Genomic DNA, 20,760 nt, shown 5'->3' with positions numbered 1-20,760 from the left:
TTGCCACACATGGCCTTGAAGAAGGAGCTCCACTTGACGTAGTTGGAGGAACGAAGGTCCAACGTCATGGGGACGTGGGATTTACGGCGATGGTGGCGTAGGGGCTCACATCTGCCATGGAATCAACAGTTGCTGGAGAGAAGGCGCTAGTTATGGTGGGCATAAACAGAGAGAAACTGGTAAGGGAAGAAAAAGGGACAGCGTTGGTGGTGGTGGTACGCCTGGTGGGGAGGGGGAGAGGAGAGGGCGCCTGGCACAGCTGAGGAGAGGACACACGGCCGGCCTAGAGGAGGACCCGAACTCATGATACCATGTAGAGAGTTGGGCAATCACACACCACACCCTAGGAGGGAGGGGTCACCTTTCATATATAGTTGTATAAGGGGGAGCCGAGTATGCTTCAGTTACAGGAAGCCGAATAGGCTGCTGTTACAGGAATTTATTTCTAATACTAAAGTCACCCAAAGTTGGTTCACACATTAAGCTTTGTTTCCCTTACATGTAGGGCTGCTCACTAGGAGCAATTACTCTCCTCACTTACCCACATCATGAGGAGGATTTCCCAACATATCTCCCCCTCCAACTCATGAGGGGGGCATCATTATGCCCGCTACCTCGCTGCACACTTGCAACTTCTCCTTGGGTAGGATCTTTGGTCATCATATCCGCACCATTCAGGTTGGTATGGATCCTCTCAAGTTGTAGCAACTTGGAACTCAACACTTCTCGAATCCAATGGTACCGCACCTCAATGTTCTTGGTCCGAGAATGAAGGCTTGAATTCTTGGCAAGATGAATGGCACTTTGGTTGTAACAAAACAGATTGTACTTCTCTTGCTTATGACCCAACTCTTGCAATAAATGTTTCATCCATAACACTTCTTTGCAAGCTTCAGCTGCTGCTATATACTTAGCCTTAGTTGTTGATAAGTAAACACACTTTTGCAGCTTTGATTGCCATGGCACTGCTCCCCCTACAAATGTCATCAGATATCCCGATGTGGACTTCCTTGACTCCTTATCTCCAGCATAATCTGCATCTGTAAAGCCTTTCAATACAAGATCACCACTTCCAACGCATAAGCATAGTTTGGAAGTACCTCTGAGATATCTGAGAATCCATTTTATTGCTGCCCAATGTGCTTCTCCTAGATTGCTCATGAACCGGCTAACAACTCCAACTGCATAGGCAATATCCGGCCTAGTGCAAACCATGGCATACAATAAACTGCCTACAGCAGATTGGTAAGGTACTTTCTTCGTTACTTGTTTCTCCTTTTTGCTTGTAGGACATTGATTGATAACTTTTGGTGTCCTGCAAGTGGAGAGCAAATTGATTTTGTTTTTTGCATATTAAATCTTTCAAGTATCTTCTCAATATATCCTTCCTGTGAAAGCCAAAGCTTCTTCTTTGATCTATGACGGGAGATTTTCATGCCAAGTATTTATTTTGCCGGTTCTGAATCTTTCATGGCAAATGACTTGCCCAATGTCTTCTTCAGGAGAGCAATCCTCTTTGTGCTATTTCTTGCAATCAACATATCATCAACATAAAGCAAAAGGATAATGAAATCACCTTCGGCATACCTCTTCATAAAGACACATTGATTAGCTTGTGCTTTATGGTAACCAAGATCAGTCATAAAAGACTCAAATTTCTTATACCACTACCGAGGAGCTTGCTTCAAGCCATACAAGCTCTTGTTCAATTTGCAAACCAAGTGCTCTTTACCTGCAACCTCAAACCCTTCTGGTTGCAACATATAAATCTCCTCCTCAAGGTCACCATGCAAGAAAGTTGTCTTCACATCAAGTTGCTCAATTTCAAAATCCATTGTAGCAGCCATACCAAGAACAACTCGGATCGAACACATCTTGACCACAGGAGAGAATATCTCATCAAAGTCAATACTTTATTTTTGACCGAAGCCCTTCACAACCAATCTTGCCTTGTACCTTGGCTGTGAGCAATTTTCTTTAGTTTTCAATCTATACACCCACTTGTTTTTTAGTGCTTTCTTGCCCTTTGGTAGATTCACCAATTCATATGTATTGTTCTCATATAGGGAATTCATCTCATCCTATGTGGCTTCCAACCATTGGTCCTTGTGCTGATCAGACATAGCCTCCTCATAACATGAGGGCTCACCACCATCAGTCAACAACAAATACTCATGTGGTGGATACCTGGTAGAGGGCCGGTGAACTCTGCTAGTTCTCCTCAACTGCTCCTACTCCTGCTGTTGTCCTTCTTATGGAGTGTCATCAATTTCAGCGTCCTCATCAACTTCACCATCATTTTGGTCAGATGGCTGATCATCACCATGTTCTGGACTAGCATCTTCAATGCTGCTATCATCTCCCCTATGACTGTTATGCACAATTAGAGTAGGAACTGGATCCAAATCAGCAACTTGAGGTGTAGTGATTTGCTTCTTTGGCCTTATAATAGTCTCTATTGTCTCATCTTCAAAGAACACCACATCTCGGCTTCTCACAATTTTTTTCTCTTGTGCCACAATTCAATGCTGAAACTTGTCTCAACAACATTCACTTCTTACTTGCATAGCTTGTTCTCAGTCACATAAAGACATCCTTGTTTAGCTCCACGAGCCACTATCAAGGAACCCTTGGTGAGCTTCCACTTTCTTTCACCAATGACTACCAAGTCTAACATCATCGAGCTTTCCCACAGACATCAAATTCAGCCGAATATCAGGAACATGCCTCACATCATCAAGTATCAACTTGCAGCACATACTTATCTCAATACATACAGTGCTCTTGCCAACAATGGTTGACGAATCTCTATTTCCCATCCTCAAATAGCCAAAGTCATCACTGGTATAGGATGTCAAATACTTCCTGTGATATGTGAGATGGAAAGAGGCACCCGAGTCCACTACCCAACTTAAATCATCATCACGAACAGCACTGAAACAACTAGCATCTTCAATAATGAGATAGTCCTCACCAGCTGCAGTTAGTGCTGGATTTGTCTCACCTTTTTGCTCAGTTTTCTTGCCTTGTTTTGCTGCAAGCTCTCTTTCATAAAATCTGCACTGATTTCTTTTGTGGCCTTCCTTACCGCAATAGTAGAAAACAATAGTTGACTTTGGACGTGACTAAGATCTCCCCCTAGATTTGCTTCTGCCATGCTGAATTTTCACTTGACTTTGACCATGGCTTTCTTCTTTATTTTCAGCCACATATATATCAAAAGATGATGGCAAATTGTTGCCCTTTTCTTTCCTTCTGGTTTCCTCATTCAGCAGGTTGTTCTTCACCATCTCAAGAGTTAACTTACCATCTGGAGCTGAATTGCTAAGTCACACAACAAGCGTATTCCAGCTATCCGGCAATGAGCTCAACAATAGCAATGCTTGCACTTCATCATCAAGATTTATCTTCATAGCTAATAGCTAATTTATGTGGCCTTGGAACACATTCAAGTGTTCAATAACACTGCTGCCATCTCGGTACTCTAGCTTTGCAAGCCGCTTTATCATTGAGGCCTTGTTCATTGTTGTCTTTCGCTCATACATAGACTCCAACTTTTTCCACAACTTGAATGCATCCATATCATTAGCAACATGGTGGAAAATATTATGATTGATGTACAAATGAATCACACCTACTGCCTTCCGATTGAGTACTCTCCAATCTTCCTCCATGACTCCTATAAGAATTTTATCTCACAATTGGCTCATATAAATCCTTGCAATACAGCAAATCCTCCATCATGGGCTTCCATAGAGAGTAATTAGAAGCATCCAATTTGATCATACCACTTGACATGGCACTATCTTCCATGGCTAATGTGAGTCTTCACCTTCAACAGTAACTATGCCCTAATACCAGTTTATGTTAGGATAACCACACAACGGGAGTTGATAATCTCAGCAAGCACGGGATGTCAACCTATTCACGAAGTGCAACATATGCATCACACATATTTGGAGGAAATTGTAATAAGAATATATCAATAATTGCAACCAGATCTCATCACCAATTACAACTTGCAACTGCGAAACACATCAACTAGAGACACCAGATTTAACGTGGAAAACCTCAGGACCAAGCCAGCCAAATCTTCTTCCACTATATGCTTATGGGAATACAACAAGTTCTTTTTTAGATAGCACTAGAGGCTCACATACATCAAGATTTCACCATCTTGGACAGCAACAACAAGATTTGGGGCTACAAGCTAGGGTATGGAAGGGCATCACCAAAGAGTGGTGGAACAACATATTGGAGGCACCAAGGATGTGGATCTGAACCTTCACAATCTTGAGAACGAATCCCTCTTGCTCTCTCATAAGTTCTCCTCTACAATCTTCCTTCTTCTCCCTCTCTGTTCTTCTCCTTGTGGAGGCTGAACTTTGAAATTTTGTGAGTCTCTCTTCTCCCTTTCTGGATGCTTCTTTCCTTCTCTTATAAGGCAGCACACTTGGTCAAGTGCTAAAGTCACCTAAAGTTGGTCCACATCTTAGACTTTATTTCCCTTACATGTCGGTCTGCTCACTAAGAGCAATTAGTCTTCTCACTTGCCCACATCATGAGGAGGATTTCCCAACACTCCCCCTGCCCCCGGTCGTAGGCGTCGCCTGCCCTGTCCCTCTTCCGCTAATTCCAAAATGCATCTCCAGTTTTCCAAATTGCTTACAAATCAACATCTCAAACACACAATTTCAACATTTTGAATCCATTATTTCAACAATTTGATTACACTATTTCAACATTTTATTTAAAAATGTTGAAATAGTTTTTCTACAATGTTGAACTAGGTTGGATGAAATGTTAAATCGTGCATTCGAAAATGTTGAATACATATAAATGCAGTTAACCATTGTTCGAAATCAAATGTTGAATACAATTTCAAAATGTATGTTGTGAAAAAAGTTAGGGAAGAAAAAGTCAGAAATTTCCCGCAAGGAAACAGTGGAAAACGTTAATTGGGCTTTGCTCCGTGTTATTGGGCTTTAAAGTTCGTTAGTTAACTAGCTACCAGAAGTTGAATAGGAGCCCCCAGTTCATTCTGCTTGCGAATAGAGTACATGCTACACAGAGTTTTAGTGACTCAAACCCTCCTTTCTGATGGATACAAAAAACCAATGCCTAATGTGGTTAAGACTCATGTGCTTCTCTATAAGGTGACTGCAACCTCCCGGTTGCTCAGCAGGTCGAATCATGTGCCAGCGCATGGACACCCATCCTTCCTAGATAACTTACGCTCCTGCAATCGGGCCAGAAGGAGCCTCAAGCACGACCAAGTCCACTTCTGCACGCCTTTCTGCCGTCATTTGACTTCGTGGTGGCTTTCGCAATCCTCTTTTCCTTGTCCGTGAACTTATCACAGTTTCAAGCTCTTTTTTCCGACAGTGCCACTTTAATCATGGAGGAAAAGAGTTAGAGCTTCAGAGTAGTTTTGTGTCACGACTCACGACAAAAACAAATGGGAACGAAATAATATGGCGGCATATCTCAACAAAAAGGTGCGAGAAGGTAACTTTAAACACAATGTGCCTTGTGACAGGAAACAAGAAAATGTGTGGATAGAAGCTAACTTTGTTCTATTAATACCATCACTGACGGGAATGGACTTACCCAAAAAAACTAACAAAGATAACTGGTTCATAAAACAAGGTCTAATCAGCTAATCAGAAAATTATTTGACATCATTTCTTTTTCTGAAAAGGAGGTTAATAAAGAAAATTCAGAATCATGCTTACTAATTTCAAAAGAGAGATAACTGTGAAGCTAGAGAGCCTAGAAGTCGTACCAACATGACATATATGTGGCAAAGGATCAAACCCGGAACCCGCTTTGGGGGGGGGGGGGGGTGCTATGGCCATTACCTTTGTTAGCCTCTCCTTAACCTTTGGTCTTGCAGATACTACCACTCGTGTCAGCTGAGCATCCAATTTTTGTAGCAACAGCTTCTCAGGTTTCAACTTCTTTGTCCCTGCAGCCTGTACTTTCCTTGTCCCTGCTGCTTGAAACTTCTTAGCAGCTATTTTTGCCCTTGTTCCTGCTGCTTGCAGCTTTTTGGCAGCTATTTTTGCCACCGCCTTCTTAAGCTTCTTGATTGTCTGTTCCCTCTCTTTGTTCCACAGGTACATAGATATCATATCCAATTTAATCCTTTCATAGCTGTCCCAGTCAAGCTTATCTTGGCTGCAATCACCTCTCTTTGCTGCTTCGGCTATACTGTTTGACCATATTTGCATAACCTTCTGCTTTGATCTAACAGAAACTATTCGCCTCTCCCAGATCTTCTTCAATGAAGCGCTTATTTTATCTTTGCTCGCTTGTCTGAAATAAGATCAAGAACAGATACTCAGATAGTTTCAGAATTCTAAGAGCTACATCTGCATATACAGATCTACATAACAAAAACATGTCCATACCTATGTAGTTGACGATGCCCCAGCATTTTCTTCCTAACCTGGGTTCAGAAAACAAAGGGGGGAGAAGTTGAATTAAATTTCCCCAGATAGTTCACAATTCATAGCCAAGTAGCTCTTGGACTGATGCAAGAATGGCTAGGGAAATTTTCTTACATGACATCACCTTGGGATCTCTCAGAGCTTCAGTAGTCCTTAGACTGATGAGCTTCCTATGCTCTACAGGAGAGTGGCAAATTTCTCAGTGAAAAGAAAATGACATGATACAGCATCAAGCTGCAAAACTACTGGCACAAAGATTGCAGTGAAAGGTTGGTCATACCTTCACTCCATTTCCGGCCTTTTGTCCAGGGAACCTGCCCCTTGTTTGCAGCACCAATCTTCTGTCTTCTCTCGATTTCCTTCTTTGACAAACCAGTGGAGTAAGTAGCACCTTGTGGTTGGTGAGGTTGATGATCTTGCACCTTTTTCATGGAATATTGTGCACTTGAAACTGAGGACGAGTGCAAACAATGATGGGACCATTGGTCATCCATTCCATTGGCCAATTGTTCGCAAGCTAGTCCTTTCAGGGATGATTTGGGCAATACTAACTCCCGATATTGAATTATTTGCCTTGATTTCCGAAGTTCTTTCTGTGATAGAGTTGGCTTCACCAATGCACAACACTTGTGACAAGATATTGTTTTTCTTGAAGAACTGCTAGCACCACATTCAAAGCTCATCAGAACAAATGCCCTGCACACACAATTTGAGTCCATAACCAGAATTTAACTTGCAGTATACAGAATATTAACATAAAGATTGAAGAAGTGCTAATTAGTGAACAATGCTCCTTGTCTGTGCCCTTTGTTATGATTACGAGTGAAATGGTAACAGAGCACACAAAATTGAATCAGTGCCAAGATAAGCTTTGCCACAGTTCAATGAATTAACAAGTTTTTGCACTTGCAATCAAGATCAACAAAGCAGAATTTGAGAATTTATTCTAGCTACTGGTATTCGGTAGTATGATTGCAATCTATTCTGGATTGCATCTCAGTTCTTGTAATTTCTATACATTTTCCCTCATTGTGTGCTTATATGATATTATGGAAACATTAATATCGCAACTAAAATCAGTACAGTATCATCTCTAACATTTAGCAGCGTTATATTAGCAAGTTACTAAACTGCAGTTTGCACAATCTCCATATGCGTTATTGTCCGGCTGCCTAAAGCTACCTCCAGTGTCGTCTCGAGCAGGCTTGGCAAAAGCCTCGAGCTCCTCAGTCCTGACTGCCCCCGCGGTCAGGGAGTCGACCTACCATGTGCACTTTCTCGTCCCCTTCCTACCGTAGCCTAACCGCATTCCTCACTTGGTACACAATCCGACGCCTCCCGCGGACCACGGGAGCAAGCGAGATCCCCTCGAGAGGCGGTCATGGAGCCGCCACGCACTCCCCCCAACGGCCAGGGAATCGAGGTCTCCCCGGTGCATTCCATCCTCCCCTTCCCACAGTACCCTGCTAACCGTATTCCCCACCGCGCGCAGATAATGCCGATCGATTCGAACAATTCGAACACAGCATGTCCCAGGAAAATGCTCTGAAGTATAAAACACATCAGGTAGAACAAATACAAGAAAATGGCAATTGCTGGGAGCGTTACCTGGCACAGTGGACGGTGGCGGCCATGGTTTCGCGACCGCGCACCGTCGCCGGCTAGGACGACCACGAGAGGACGACGAGCAGCCGGCAGCGAGTGAACTGGCCAGCCAGGTGGGGTGGATTACCTACCTTATCCTGTGTTCGTTCGTGTCCAATTGGACTTCCCGGGCCTACTCGTTACGGCCCACGCAGCCCACGGGACGTAGGCTCCGTTTGGATATTTTAGCACCCGTTACATCGAAGGTTTGGATCTAATTAAGAGTATTAAATATATGTTAATTACAAAACTAATTGCACAGATGGAGTCTAATTCGCAAGACGAATCTATTAAGCCTAATTAGTCCATGATTTGACAATGTGGTGCTACAGTAACCATTTGCTAATGATGGATTAATTAGACTTAATAGATTCATCTCGCGAATTAGCATAGGGGTTCTACAATTAGTTTTATAATTAGCTCATGTTTAATCCTCCTAATTAGCATCTGAGCATCCGATATGACACTGCTAAAGTTTAGCACTAGTATCCATACACCCCCTTAGTGAAATGGAAATTGATAGGCCACTGGAAGAGATAATTCCTTATTTGATAGACAAATGACCCATTTCTTCCATTGTTCTCAAACAAATTTCCTTCCTTACTTGACATTGACTTCAACTTTCGTTCCCAAATTGACACGTTGGATTTTTGGATTTTCTGTTCGGTAAATATTAAATACCCTACGAAAAGACGATTTTGCCCCTGTGGACCCCACCACCCTTCTCCCTTCTCTCCTCCACTTCTCCCTCCGACCGCACCGAGTCCGAGTCCGCCACATCGCGCCGCTCGCTCGCCTCCGGTGACCTTTCCCCGACCAGCTCGGGTTTTGACTTGGACTGGTGCTGGGAGTCGCTACTGACGCTGGGCCTGTGGTGCGCGCCCACCACCGACGGCGCCAGAGGCGCGGACAGGTGCGCGCTCTCCTCCACCGCGCGCGGTAGGAGTGGAAGGAGAAGACACGGGCGGCGACTGAGCCTGCAGCGGATCCGCCCCCTCCGCTGCCACTGAACGGGGACGGCCAGCGCTTGCTCCAGAAGCTGCGGCCGCGGGAGGTGGCGGTGGCGGAGAGACAGGAAGCGCCAGGGAGGGGACGCCATGGACGCGGCCTCCACGGTGAGGCTGCGCTCGAAGCCGAAGGAGTAGGAGCGCTTGAGCAAAAAGTCCCTTGCAACACCGAGCTTGTCCGGGCTGGCCGGCGATCTCGTGCACGGCGGCGCCGGCGCTGGTTGCTCTGTCGGAAGGGAGTGGCGGGACCAGGTGGAAGAAGAAGAGGTCGTCGAGGCTGGGCCGCACCCTCCGCGCCCTGCGGTGGAGCGGCGAGGGCACGGGCAGCGGGAGCGCGACGACGACGCGACAAAGCGGGCAGGATGCCGTGCGTGGAGCCAGACGTTGATGCAGTCAGCGTGGAACGCGTGCGCGCTGTGCGGAGCTCATCGCCGTCCGTGAACTCGAGGAGGCACACTCCCCCTGACCTCCCGCCGCCCGCCGCCGCCGCTGCGAACGGCTCTTGTGCTGGACCTAGACCGGTACCCGGCGCCAATGCCACATAGGGGGAAGGGGCCGAGCGGACGTCGCAAGAGCGCGACGCGGGGGAGGGTGCAGGCGTCGGAGGCGAGCGAGCGGCACGGCGCGGCACGGTGGATTTGGACTCGGTGCGGTTGGAGGGAGAAGGGGAGGAGAGAAGGGTGGTGGGGCTCACAGGGACAAAATCGTCTTTTCGTATAGTATTTAATGTTTTCTGGACGAAAAATCTAACATAATGTCAATTTAGGAACAAAAGTTGAAGTCAATATCAAATAAGGAAGGAAAAAAAATTAAGGACTAAGGAAGGAACGGGTCATTCGTGTGATGTCAAATAAGGAATTATCTCTCTTCAATGAATGAAGCAGAAATGGTAAAAAAAAGTCCAATAAAAGAACAAATGCACCAGCCGGGAATCGAACCCGGGTACAAATGATCTCTCTTCAATGAATGAAGCAGAAATGGTAAAAAAAAAAAGTCCAATAAAATAACAAATGCACCAGCCGGGAATCGAACCCGGGTCTGTACCGTGGCAGGGTACTATTCTACCACTAGACCACTGGTGCTTGTGATGTTCGGCTAGATTTCACTTTTGTTATTGTAAGCTTTGGAAAACAGAACAAACAGTAGAGGCAAGGCAACTGTGGCCCTCACTTTTTCTATCTAGATTCTAAGTGACAATGGGTCTCCCTCTTCAGTTCCCCCTTCTTGTTCCTTCATCCTTCATGGTTCCTGCCGTTGCTGCCATTGCACATCATCGCCGTAAGGTTAGGGTGTTGAAGGATATGCAGACTTGGAGAGAGGTCGTTGGGTGACAGCTTGCGCGGTCTGAGGATGATTCGAGTTCTTATCCAAGCAAATGCCCAAGAATCTGGGTAAGTTTCAGCTCTATCACACTTCAGTACCATGCTTTGTCAAGAGAAATTGCAAATTCAGCATATGCCGATTCTTTTTCCTAAATTGTTTGGGAGAGAGCCTGCCAATCTGCTCCTTTGTGCACTGATCGCAGCCTTCAACAAAGCATGATACTTCACCGCCCTGAGGGCAACGGTCACCTTCTGTCAATTTGCATCTGTAAACACTAAACACCACCAGGTTTCAGTATTCCATCTAATGAAATCTCAAAGCACAGCGCGAGTCTCTTCCTCCGTGACCTTTCACACCTCGGCATCCACAATGATGGGATTGGTAAGCCTCAACGGCTTAAGTGGACCTAGCACTTGATCAAACAGATCTACTCCCTCTATTCCAAATTGTAGGTCGTTTTAGCTTTTCTAGGTGCATAGTTTATGCTATGCACTTAGATATAGTGTATGCCTAGATACATAATAATATCTATGAATCTAGAAAAGTCAAAACGACCTACAATTTGTAACGGAGGGAGTACTTCAGAACATGTTAGCATTGACACTTGATACTTTGTTTGGCTTTAAAAGTGCGTGTACTCGGATCCACAGTTCTGTCAAGCTTTTTCTGTTTCTGAGTCTCTTATATGTTCAGGAAGCTTTTGATGTCGTGTGAAACTAAGAGCTCTGCAGTGATGAGAGCATTTCAGTAATGTGAAATGTGGTTTCATGGATCCGAGGCCTCAATGGAATTCCTTTTTTATTAGCAAGATCAGACGAGAACTACGTTACATATAACCACTCCTTGCCAGTCACACGACAAAAACATATACCAATAAAGTAGGGCAATGACACAAAAGACACCTGGAAGTGAGCACTGAAGAGAACGAGGAGCATGAAGCATTACAAAGCTATCCAACCGAATTTCCCTCTATTTTGTAAAACACTCTCAACCAAAGCCATTGCGCATACGCAAATACTCTTATTTTAGCGAGATCGGTTGAGGCCAAGCATTGAGCTGAGCCACTTCCAGAGATCGTCCATTTCTTCAGGGATGGTATAGTGGCCCAACCTGCATCATAAGAACTTGTTTAATTGAACTATGCAGAGGAGAAAGTTTGAAATTCTCAGGTGTAGTGTTTGCAGATCTGTACCCATTGTAGGGCTTGAAACTCAGATACGAGAATCCTGAGGACCTCAGAATCTCAGCTGATCTCTCGCCATTCCTGTAGGTGACAACCTCATCCACTGCAAGAACTTAGAATTCAGAACATGTTGGCTAGTAATATGTACTGAATTTTTGGGTTACTTGAATCAAAAGCATTGTTACCTCTTCCATGGCAAAGCAGGATGGGCAAGGACGCAGCTCTTCTTGTAGAAATGTGTGAGCTCTCCATCTTGCCTCTCAGGGTCCTAAAATAAAATATAAAAAAACATTAGGATTCAGGAACAGCTAAAAAACAGTAGCAAGTGCTTGACAAAGATGATCTCTGCAAGGTTAGACCTTGAGCAAGGGAGCCAGCCACTCAAACTGATGACTGCATTGAGTGTGATTGGATAGGGGATTCCACTTGTGAATTTGCCATGAGCATAGCATGCTGCGGAATGGAGGGCCACGGCGGCGCCCATGCTGAAACCACCAATCCCAAGCTTCACTGCACTCACGTGTTCTGAACATTAATAAAATGAAGAGTAGAGAGCACCTCTAAAAAAAGTAGAGAGCAATTATTTCATCCAATTATGTAAATCTGCACATGTCCTGATAAATACATTTACTACTTATCAGCTTATGATTTATCAATCAGAAAACAATATTATGAGGCCTAGCGTTTTTCAATCAGAAAACGATATTACGAGGCCTAGCGTTTTTTCAAGGATCAGATGATATGATCCTGGGATTAGTACCATCAGATGGCTCAGAAGACAGCAGGTTTGCAATGTGTGCAGCTGAAGCATCCAGTCCCTCAGTGTCATCACGGCCATCTATTGATGTGTCCTCAACATCGAACCCTGTTTCAGTTCCCAAAGTCATCAAACATTTTTTTCAGGCTTCAGGGTTTAGAGAAACCATAATACTCTTATGTTTCAGAGTTCAGAGTATGTAGGCCAGTTCTTTGATAAGTTCCATGAAAGAAACTCACATGCAGTGCAAGGGAATCCACCAAAAGCAGCGACAGGACGGGTTGCTGCTGTGGGACATATCCACTTGATCTACATGAACATAAGCTTCAAAGTAAATAAACTTTGTTGCAGTAAGAACAGCTGCCCAACCTACTGAGCAAAATAAGTCACACTGTTCTGATTTTCAGAAGACCATTACAAATGCTGAAACTGTTGCATGATGGTTCGGGAATAAGACAAGGTGTATGTGTATCCACATCTATTGATGTGTGCTTCAAGTACAAGGCATAGATGCTTACATTTGGCAGAGGAAGAGAATCCAGGAGCTGGGACCAGCTGAAAAAAAATGCAGAATGATTATAAGAAGGAAAAGGAAATCAATCAGTTCACTGTATCAGGAAAAGCATTGGAGCAGCAACTGGTAAAGGTATTCCATTCCAGGTCATCTCAAATTCTGTAGATTGCACCACACTATATAAGCATCACGTGTTGTCTGAAAGTACCAGCAACACAAAAGATGTGTAGAGTGGAGAAAAGAACATCTGGGACTAAAGATTGACAAACAAAACACTTAAGAGGAATAATTCAGTACTGAACCAAAATTTTCCACAGCAAGTTGAGGAGGTAACCTTCATTTCTTAGATTATCTGGAGAGATTAAACAATCAATAAATAATAAAAATGTTACGCACAAGCATCTCAGGTGCTGATGTCTGCTTTTCCTTGTGGTATCAGAAAATTAAGAGTAAGTGGGTAAAGAACATCTGAAGCTAGCTGGACTAATATACAAACTTGGAAAAGACTCCTGAAATGTCTTACCAAACTAAAAGTAATATTCAGGCTTGCTATCAGCTGATTTTTTTTCCAAAGTTCATTGTAGCCGATAGAAAGTCTGATATTGAATGACAAGGCTAAGATGCTGCAATTTAGTCCCTTGTCATAAACTATGGTGTTCTTTACATGGTTTGTGCAGAAAGGGAACTATAAATTAGGAATAACTTTTAATTATGCAAATGTGTATGCTATTAGCCCACCTTTTGTATTATTAGCTCACATCAAGAAGTATTTGACAATCCTATTCATTCTGAATGGAAAGCGAGAAAGCATTATTAGTGTCTTTTATAGCACAAAAGGTGGTTAGGTGTGCAATAGGTGCGAGAAAATTATGTACTTTGAGCAAAGCAATACTAGGAATATATGCATGCACGGAGAGACAAAAAGGAGGCCACTTGAATCATTTCTAGCAAAAGGAATAAAGTTTTCGCATTGACACTGTGCAAAAATCTAGTTCTCTCCTCTTTGCTTGATCGACAAGTGTAGTTTCTTGCATCCATACGACAGTTGCACGAGATAGCATGCATGAAAAACAGCAGTAGGTATGAGCCTAGCAATAAGCTGGTACCTTGCACCATTGTCACCTAGGCCATGGAGCCACACAATGGTGGCTAGGTGCCTTCCCTTTGGCCTCACCACATATGTCCTCCCGTAGTCGACTCTCCTACCACTTCGTCCACCTGAATGATCGATCATTCATGTAGGATAATGTGTTGGCATCAATGGTAGATCAGAGCGTCAAGCTAATGGAGAAACGAACCAGACAGTTTACCAGAAGAGCTGCTGCCGTAATAGCTCATTGTGTGTTCTCTTCTAAAGTTCTGCAACTAGTGCACTGTGTGCTGAATACTGATGCTTCTGAGCTCTGGTACTCCTTGAAGTCTGAAGGTTTGGAATTGTGAAGTGCGCATCCCCAGTTGGCCTGTATTTATAGTGAAAGCTATGAGAGGGGAATATATGTCGAAAAATTCCTTGAATCTGCAGGGCATGGCAGTGTGCACTTTCACACCTTGCTCTGCAAGCTGTCATAGAGGAGAGTCTGGATTCTGGAAATCTTATGGCAGGAGAAGGATAAAAAGATTAAAGGCTTTTGCTCTACAGTGAAGCATCCTGCACGCAGAGAGTTGCACACAGAGATACATAGTGAGGGTGGCAGTGGCACTTGGTCATTTCATGAAAATGCATTTGGCACACAGGTTAGTAAGATGCATATTTGGAAGTGGAGAAGGAACCTAATATAAAAAATGTCCTCTTCTCCTTTCTCGATTTTGCAGTCACCAAACATCTGCATGGAGTATTAATGCGCACTGTCTTCTGCCCACAAATCCACGGCAGCTCCTTATCTGACAAACTCAAAACAAATTTGTAAGGAATAAACACAAGTCAACTTATTTTCTAGTCGTGAAGCTTTTCTTTTGACATCATTGCTACAGTTTTAGTTGGATGAAACTGTAGAAGTTCTTTGCTGGAAGCATTACCCACCCACAGGCCCACAGAAAATCACTCGGGTGGCAGAATTTCACGTGGAAAACAATATTGAAAGAATTTTATACTGTAACTTGCAATTGATATACAACAGGATACAGTAAAGAGCTCAGAAAGGATGATTATATAGCAAGACATCTATCGAGTCTCAGTGCCAAATCAGCATGGATATGGGAACCAAATCAGGCAGAAATGCAAGTCCACTTGCAGCATATACGTGGTTACACTCTTCATGATGATACATGTACTAACAGAAGCACACCAAGATGAGAGCTTAACATGAAGTACTTTTACTACAATGAAAATAACTGCAAAATTATTATCTTTAATTAACTCCAAGGTTCTGTAACGAAGAAACATATGCACACCATCTGACTCTTTCTAGCTCTCAATTGGTCAATATTGCAAAACGCTAACTTTTTTTCGGACTATAAAAACTCTCAAACTTAATTTCATTTTTGTGGAAAAACTAGATCTTGTTAAAAATAATTGGCACTTTGAAGACATTTTACTCAACAAGACAACATTTTTTTCTCCCTCTTGAGGTATTTTCTATTCTACTCTAGGTTTTCTTGCCGGGAAAGTTGTTAACCTTTGCAAATATTCCTGTTGCTTTAGGAAATGGAGAGCAGATGATTCTTTCCCCACAATGCAAATTTAAGAGGTGATTAGAACACAAAAAGTTAAAATAAACTTATATCCATGAAAACTTCAGTAAATTTTTTCCAGGGAAAATTGATAACCTGGTAGAGCAAATGATGAAAAGAAAATGGTTCGATCTTTTCTTTTTGTGTGTGTGCGTGCGCCAGCCCCACTACAAACAGCAAGAATCACATTCCATTCCCTTTTTCATTTCCTAATGATTGGGATGGGCAATGTGGGAGGCAGTTCAAGCCAAAATATGTGAGCTATGTGTGATTTTTGTCCCTACATTAGCATCGGAGGATTGAGTTTACATCGAGCTAAATGGAGCTACTTCATGAGACAGGTTCACCAGCCACCTGATCTAGCTTTTTTCACAATAGAAATTATAGGCATTATTGTGTTATGCCCTAGTACTAGAAGCCTGCATATTCCTCCCTATGCATATTGTTCCCCCTCCATGTTGCACATGTTCCTATGAAAAGTGATTTTCTATAAAGTCAGAAAAAAGGTCCTCAAAAGGGAACATGGACAAAATATCAGATTTGTCGTTACTCAAAACCTAAAAGCATACAGTTAGGGAAGATACGAAGATAGGAAAATTGTAAATCCTTTAAACGTTTCCTACTCCGTGCTTAATAGAGATTTACATATTAGCAGGCTTAACACAAATTATGTACACCTTTCAGAGGGAATAATTGCGAGTGCAGTTTCTTTGCAAGCAAGTTTCTTATTGCATATGCAGTTAGGTACAGTTTCCATATTCAGCTCCCACTAAGGCCAGATCACTGAATAAATTTTAAAGTAAAGAATACTCACTGTAAGAACAAGTCCACATCAAGGCTCAACAGAAGTCAACTTCCAAAATGCAAGAGCGAATGTGTGGCCGCTATTATCCGAGGAATTATGCCTTTGGAAGTAAATGAGGGGGAATTATGCATGCTCCTTGTTGCATGGCTCGATCTCTCCAAAAATTCTGAAGTAACATCTCTTTCTCCACTTTCTATTCCATACAGTTACTTATTCATGTAAATTCAATTTCTTTATTGTCCACGTTGTTCTTCCATTTTGTCTTCATTCTAGGACTTCTGGAAAGTTTATGGAAAAGATAATAAATGCAAAGTAATGTTACATTCAGCGTAGTGCAGAATTTATCCTGTGATCAACATACATCAGATAAACCAAAACAAAGGAAAGTCATTCAGCTGGGGATTTGAGGTCGTGAGATGGACCGCCATAATCTGTTGGCGATAGTAGGGAAATACTGAAAGTTACAGGCTTACAGCACGTGTATGGGCCCATGAAATATACACTCAAATATTATAACCTTTTGAGTCAAATTTTCTTTTGCGATACGAGTCAACTATAACCTGACTCTCATAGTAAAGCCTAAACAAACTTTGTCAAAGCTCCATAAATTTTCAACAGTGTTAACTGCTAACTATAGCGTTGTATTCTCACCAGAAAAGGAAAAGAGAAACTATAACATGATCCAAACTGGCAGTTGGTGGAACGTGACTAATGAGTGATCATGTAGCCTTGTGGGTAGGTATGTGTTACCACAACTTGGCAATAGCAATAGTGCTGATTCTGGGTGCATTGCACCAGCAGAAGATAGAATAGAATAGAATAGAATATTTATATTATCATTGAGCAATTACTTCCTATTCTGTAATGTTCACAGGAACTATATGTGGTGTGGTGCATATATCCATGAGTATGACAAGTTCAGCATCCAAATAAAAGGGGAACTCATCACGTTTCCAACTTGAGCCTCTACTGTAAACTTAGTGATCTCAACTGATGGCTCCTTCATGTTGGGATGAAACAATTGGGCTCAGATTGCAGCCCAAGCTGAAAGGGAATACATCACCTTTCACATCATTCAATCAATAAAGATGTGCAATGCAAGATGCTGAAGCAATGTCATGTCTTCTAGACACACTGCTTTCCAGGCAGGAAATTCCAGCTATTTGCTGTGACTCTGAAAGGCTGAATCCGTAATGCGAAAAAAAAACGAAAAGTCGTTAAGGGTGGAAGAATCAAAGACATTATCTTTTTGATGTGGTCTATATATGCTACGTAGAGTTACTAGAGTGTAGAATGCCAATGTATAGATGTCAAGGTCAAGCAGTGCAGAGAAGAGCATCGAACAGTTGAGATTTGGCAAGAAACCACATTTCCTTCTCCGTGGAAGTTACCCTGGCAAAGATTCTGTTTAGCTTCTCCCCGAGGGATTAAATGGATGGGAGTATGGGACGTGCATGTCACTGTCTTCGGGGTTGCAGGTATCGGACAATTGATTCGTAATGATATTGTTCATTTCGAAATGCAAGCAAAAGAATACAACAGAGACAAAAGTCAATGCGTTCGGAAAAAAAATTAGAGCTCTTTTACGGTACACAATACAATACTACTACTTAGTACTAAATGTTCATGATTATGGATGATTTAGTAAGGTCTTTTAAACTTTATACTAGTATCAAAAATAAAATTTTAGTGATGTCATTTGTGTTCTTTTACTATGATACCCTTATACTACTCATGTATACTATCCATACCACAGGTGAAGGTTTCAGTAGTATACAATTAATCTTGATAGTCGGATGTTTCTATACTAGTCCTTTTCGAACACTAGTATAGCCTAGTATTGTGTACCGAGCTCAAAAATTAAGAAATGTACCAATAAAACTCAAGGCTGTTTCTCACCGTTGAGGCCTTTCGTCGAGCAAGGGGATATTTAACTATTTGCCATCCTTAGAATTGGCACTTCTTGAGAAGCCACTTTTAGAATGGCACCTACATATTTGCCACCGGAGAGATGTTTTACTAACAAATTTGCCATTTTGTCTGACATGGCATGCCAAGTCACCCCTCCACGCTGGAATCCACTCACCAAATGACCCCCGTGCCCCTGGCGCTCCCTGCGCGCCGCTCTTCTCTCTCTCCGTCTCCTCCTCAGGACCCACCGTTGTCGCCTCCTCCACCGACCGTCGGGGCCGCTCCACCCCCCACGGCTCACCGCACCGCCGTCGCCTCCTCCGCCAGCCGTCGGGCCCACTTCGCCGCCTGCGGGTCGCCGCTGCCGTCGAGGCCACGCCTCCACCCACGGGCCACCGCACTGCCGTCGCATCCTCTGCCGGCTGTTGGAGCCACTCCGTCGCCCACGTGGTCGCTCTTTCGCCACCCGCGGCCTCCGCCGCCAACATGCTACGCCGGATTGCTCCTCGTGCTCCCCTTCATCTCGCGCATGCTCATGGAGGATGACATGGACGACAAGTTCTTCTACCACTACCCCGACCACCCCGCGCTCCTCCAGGCCCAGCAGCCATACACCCAAATCCTCTTCGCCGCCGCCGCCACGATTCCTTAACTGCAAACAACAACGGGAGCGGCGCCTGCACCCTCTCGGCGTCCTTAAATGCCGCCCCGGCGTTTGCCAATGCCACCCAGCCCTACGACCCGGTCGAGCTCTCCCAGCTGCTCCTGTCCTTGCCATTCCACAACATGGGAGCGGGAATCGACGAGTTCACCACTCATGATGTCAGCCAACTCGTCTTTCCCCAAAAGACACCGCCATCACGAGATTCCCGAATGGCGGCAGCGACACGGGCATCAAGAGTTCGGGGTTGTTGGGTGACGTGGAGGAGACAGCTACAACGACCACCTCCCCTCCTACCAGAGATGGGGAACACGGCACCCAGGCCTCGACCTTCTTCAATGATCAGAACAGCGTAGACATGGACATGCTCAACCAGGCATTCCTCAGGGGCGCATGGGGGATGCCAAAAGGTTCTTGCCCACGCGTTGGTGGCCGGCCGGGTCCACACCAACGACAAGGATGACTGGCCCTGAACTCGACGGCGCGACGGCCCCGACCCCGGTGACGGCGGAGCGGCACGCGCCGGCGCGAGCCCGGCGAAGCGAGCTGGCAGCCCCAGTGGCGCGGGTGGCTGGCCAGGTCCACACCGGCAACAAGGACGACCGGCCTTGACCCGGCGGCGCAGCGACACCGACCTCGACGGTGCGGGTGGCATAGACCTTGGCAGCAGGCTAGCAGGTGCGGTCGGTCAATTTGTTCCATGGGCAATGATGGCACTTCGGCCTCCATTCATGGGCCATGCGGCGTGAGGCAACAGGCGGTAGCAGGAGGATGCGCCTGAAGCGGGCCACACAGCGCGAGCTACAGGCGGGAGCGGGACGCGGCACATGGGGAGCAGAAGGCAAAGGGCATGGGGTCATTTGGCGAGCAGATTCCAGTGTGGAGGGGTGACTTGGCGTGCCAAGTCGGACAAAATGGCAAATTTGTTAGTAAAACATCTCTCCTGTGGCAAATATGTAGGTGCCATTCTAAAAATGGCTTCTCAAGGAGTGCCCATTCTAAAGATGGCAAATAACTAAATATCCCTCGAGCAAGTAGTGTGCACGTACATTTCTTGCCTTGTCGACCAGCCCGCTTTGCATACCACTACCACCGTGGTCCGTGGAGGATTGTCCCTGTGGATTCGCAACGCTGCACGAGCTACGAGCCTGCTGCTGCACTGCTATCGACAGCTCCGATCTGCATTGTTATACTACGGGCGTATTTGGCAGCCTGTATGAGGCTTCAGCTAGGCCCAAGAGGTGCAGGTGCCCTTGATTGGTAGCCTGGATAGGGTGACGGGCCAGCCGGCTAGGTCCAACTCATGCAAAAGAGGCCTCTTAGCCTGCACCATGTGGAACACCAAAATCGATCATTCCACGCAATGTAGGCTGAAGCGGCGCACACGAGGCTGTTGTCATCACCTTTGGTTCTTCTTCCTCACGCAACAGCTTTGTCCCGCTCCTCACCATCGAAGGAGGAGCTTCCCACATCACCGAATTGAAGTTCCCTGCAGCCAAAATCGAGTTCCTACCGGCAAGATCGAGATCCCCGCCACCCAAATCGAGCACCTTCCATGGAGATCGAGGTCCTCGACTGCCACTCCTTCCTGCGCACACGGTGAGGAGCGCAGTGCAGCACGAGAAGGTGGCGTGGTGCAGGCCGGCAGGCCGTCCGCGGTGCTATGGCAGGTGGGAAGACCGAGGCGAGTGGCGGCGCGCGGCCCTCCCCACCACTGGCCGCCGACGCCTGGCTCCCTTCCACGGCCCTCCTCCCAGCCGCCGATGCCCACAGCCCTCCTCCCACTTCCCAGCCGCCGGTGCCCGCAGTCCTCCGCCCCATCGCCGGCTCCCG

At 45.0% G+C, this 20,760-nt stretch overlaps 2 protein-coding genes and 1 non-coding gene across 3 annotated transcripts; all 3 read right to left on the bottom strand.

The window, feature by feature from the left end:
• Nucleotides 1-4,947: 4,947 nt before the first annotated feature.
• On the bottom strand, nt 4,948-8,186 carry LOC101775499. Its single transcript, XM_004960990.4, has 6 exons — nt 8,061-8,186; nt 6,733-7,148; nt 6,577-6,629; nt 6,414-6,451; nt 5,862-6,318; nt 4,948-5,390 (listed from the first exon to the last, which is right to left on the bottom strand). Exons 1-6 carry the CDS (start codon nt 8,084-8,086, stop codon nt 5,232-5,234), a joined length of 1,149 nt encoding a protein of 382 aa, XP_004961047.1. The 5' UTR covers nt 8,087-8,186; the 3' UTR covers nt 4,948-5,231.
• Nucleotides 8,187-10,114: 1,928 nt separating this feature from the next.
• Nucleotides 10,115-10,185, bottom strand: TRNAG-GCC. Its single transcript has one exon. It is a non-coding gene; the product is annotated as a tRNA-Gly (tRNA).
• A 1,004-nt stretch (nt 10,186-11,189) lies between these two features.
• Nucleotides 11,190-14,311, bottom strand: LOC101775091 (acyl-protein thioesterase 1 homolog 1). Its single transcript, XM_004960989.3, has 9 exons — nt 14,191-14,311; nt 13,987-14,098; nt 12,885-12,921; nt 12,606-12,675; nt 12,370-12,474; nt 11,969-12,119; nt 11,795-11,877; nt 11,619-11,712; nt 11,190-11,536 (listed from the first exon to the last, which is right to left on the bottom strand). The coding sequence occupies exons 1-9, from the start codon at nt 14,216-14,218 to the stop codon at nt 11,452-11,454; spliced, it is 765 nt and encodes a 254-aa protein (XP_004961046.1). The 5' UTR covers nt 14,219-14,311; the 3' UTR covers nt 11,190-11,451.
• Nucleotides 14,312-20,760: the final 6,449 nt, after the last annotated feature.

Source organism: Setaria italica, chromosome III (assembly GCF_000263155.2).
Source record: "Setaria italica strain Yugu1 chromosome III, Setaria_italica_v2.0, whole genome shotgun sequence".
Lineage (NCBI taxonomy): Eukaryota > Viridiplantae > Streptophyta > Magnoliopsida > Poales > Poaceae > Setaria > Setaria italica.
Note: the sequence above shows the minus strand (reverse complement) of the source record. Positions and strands in the feature narration are given on the sequence as shown.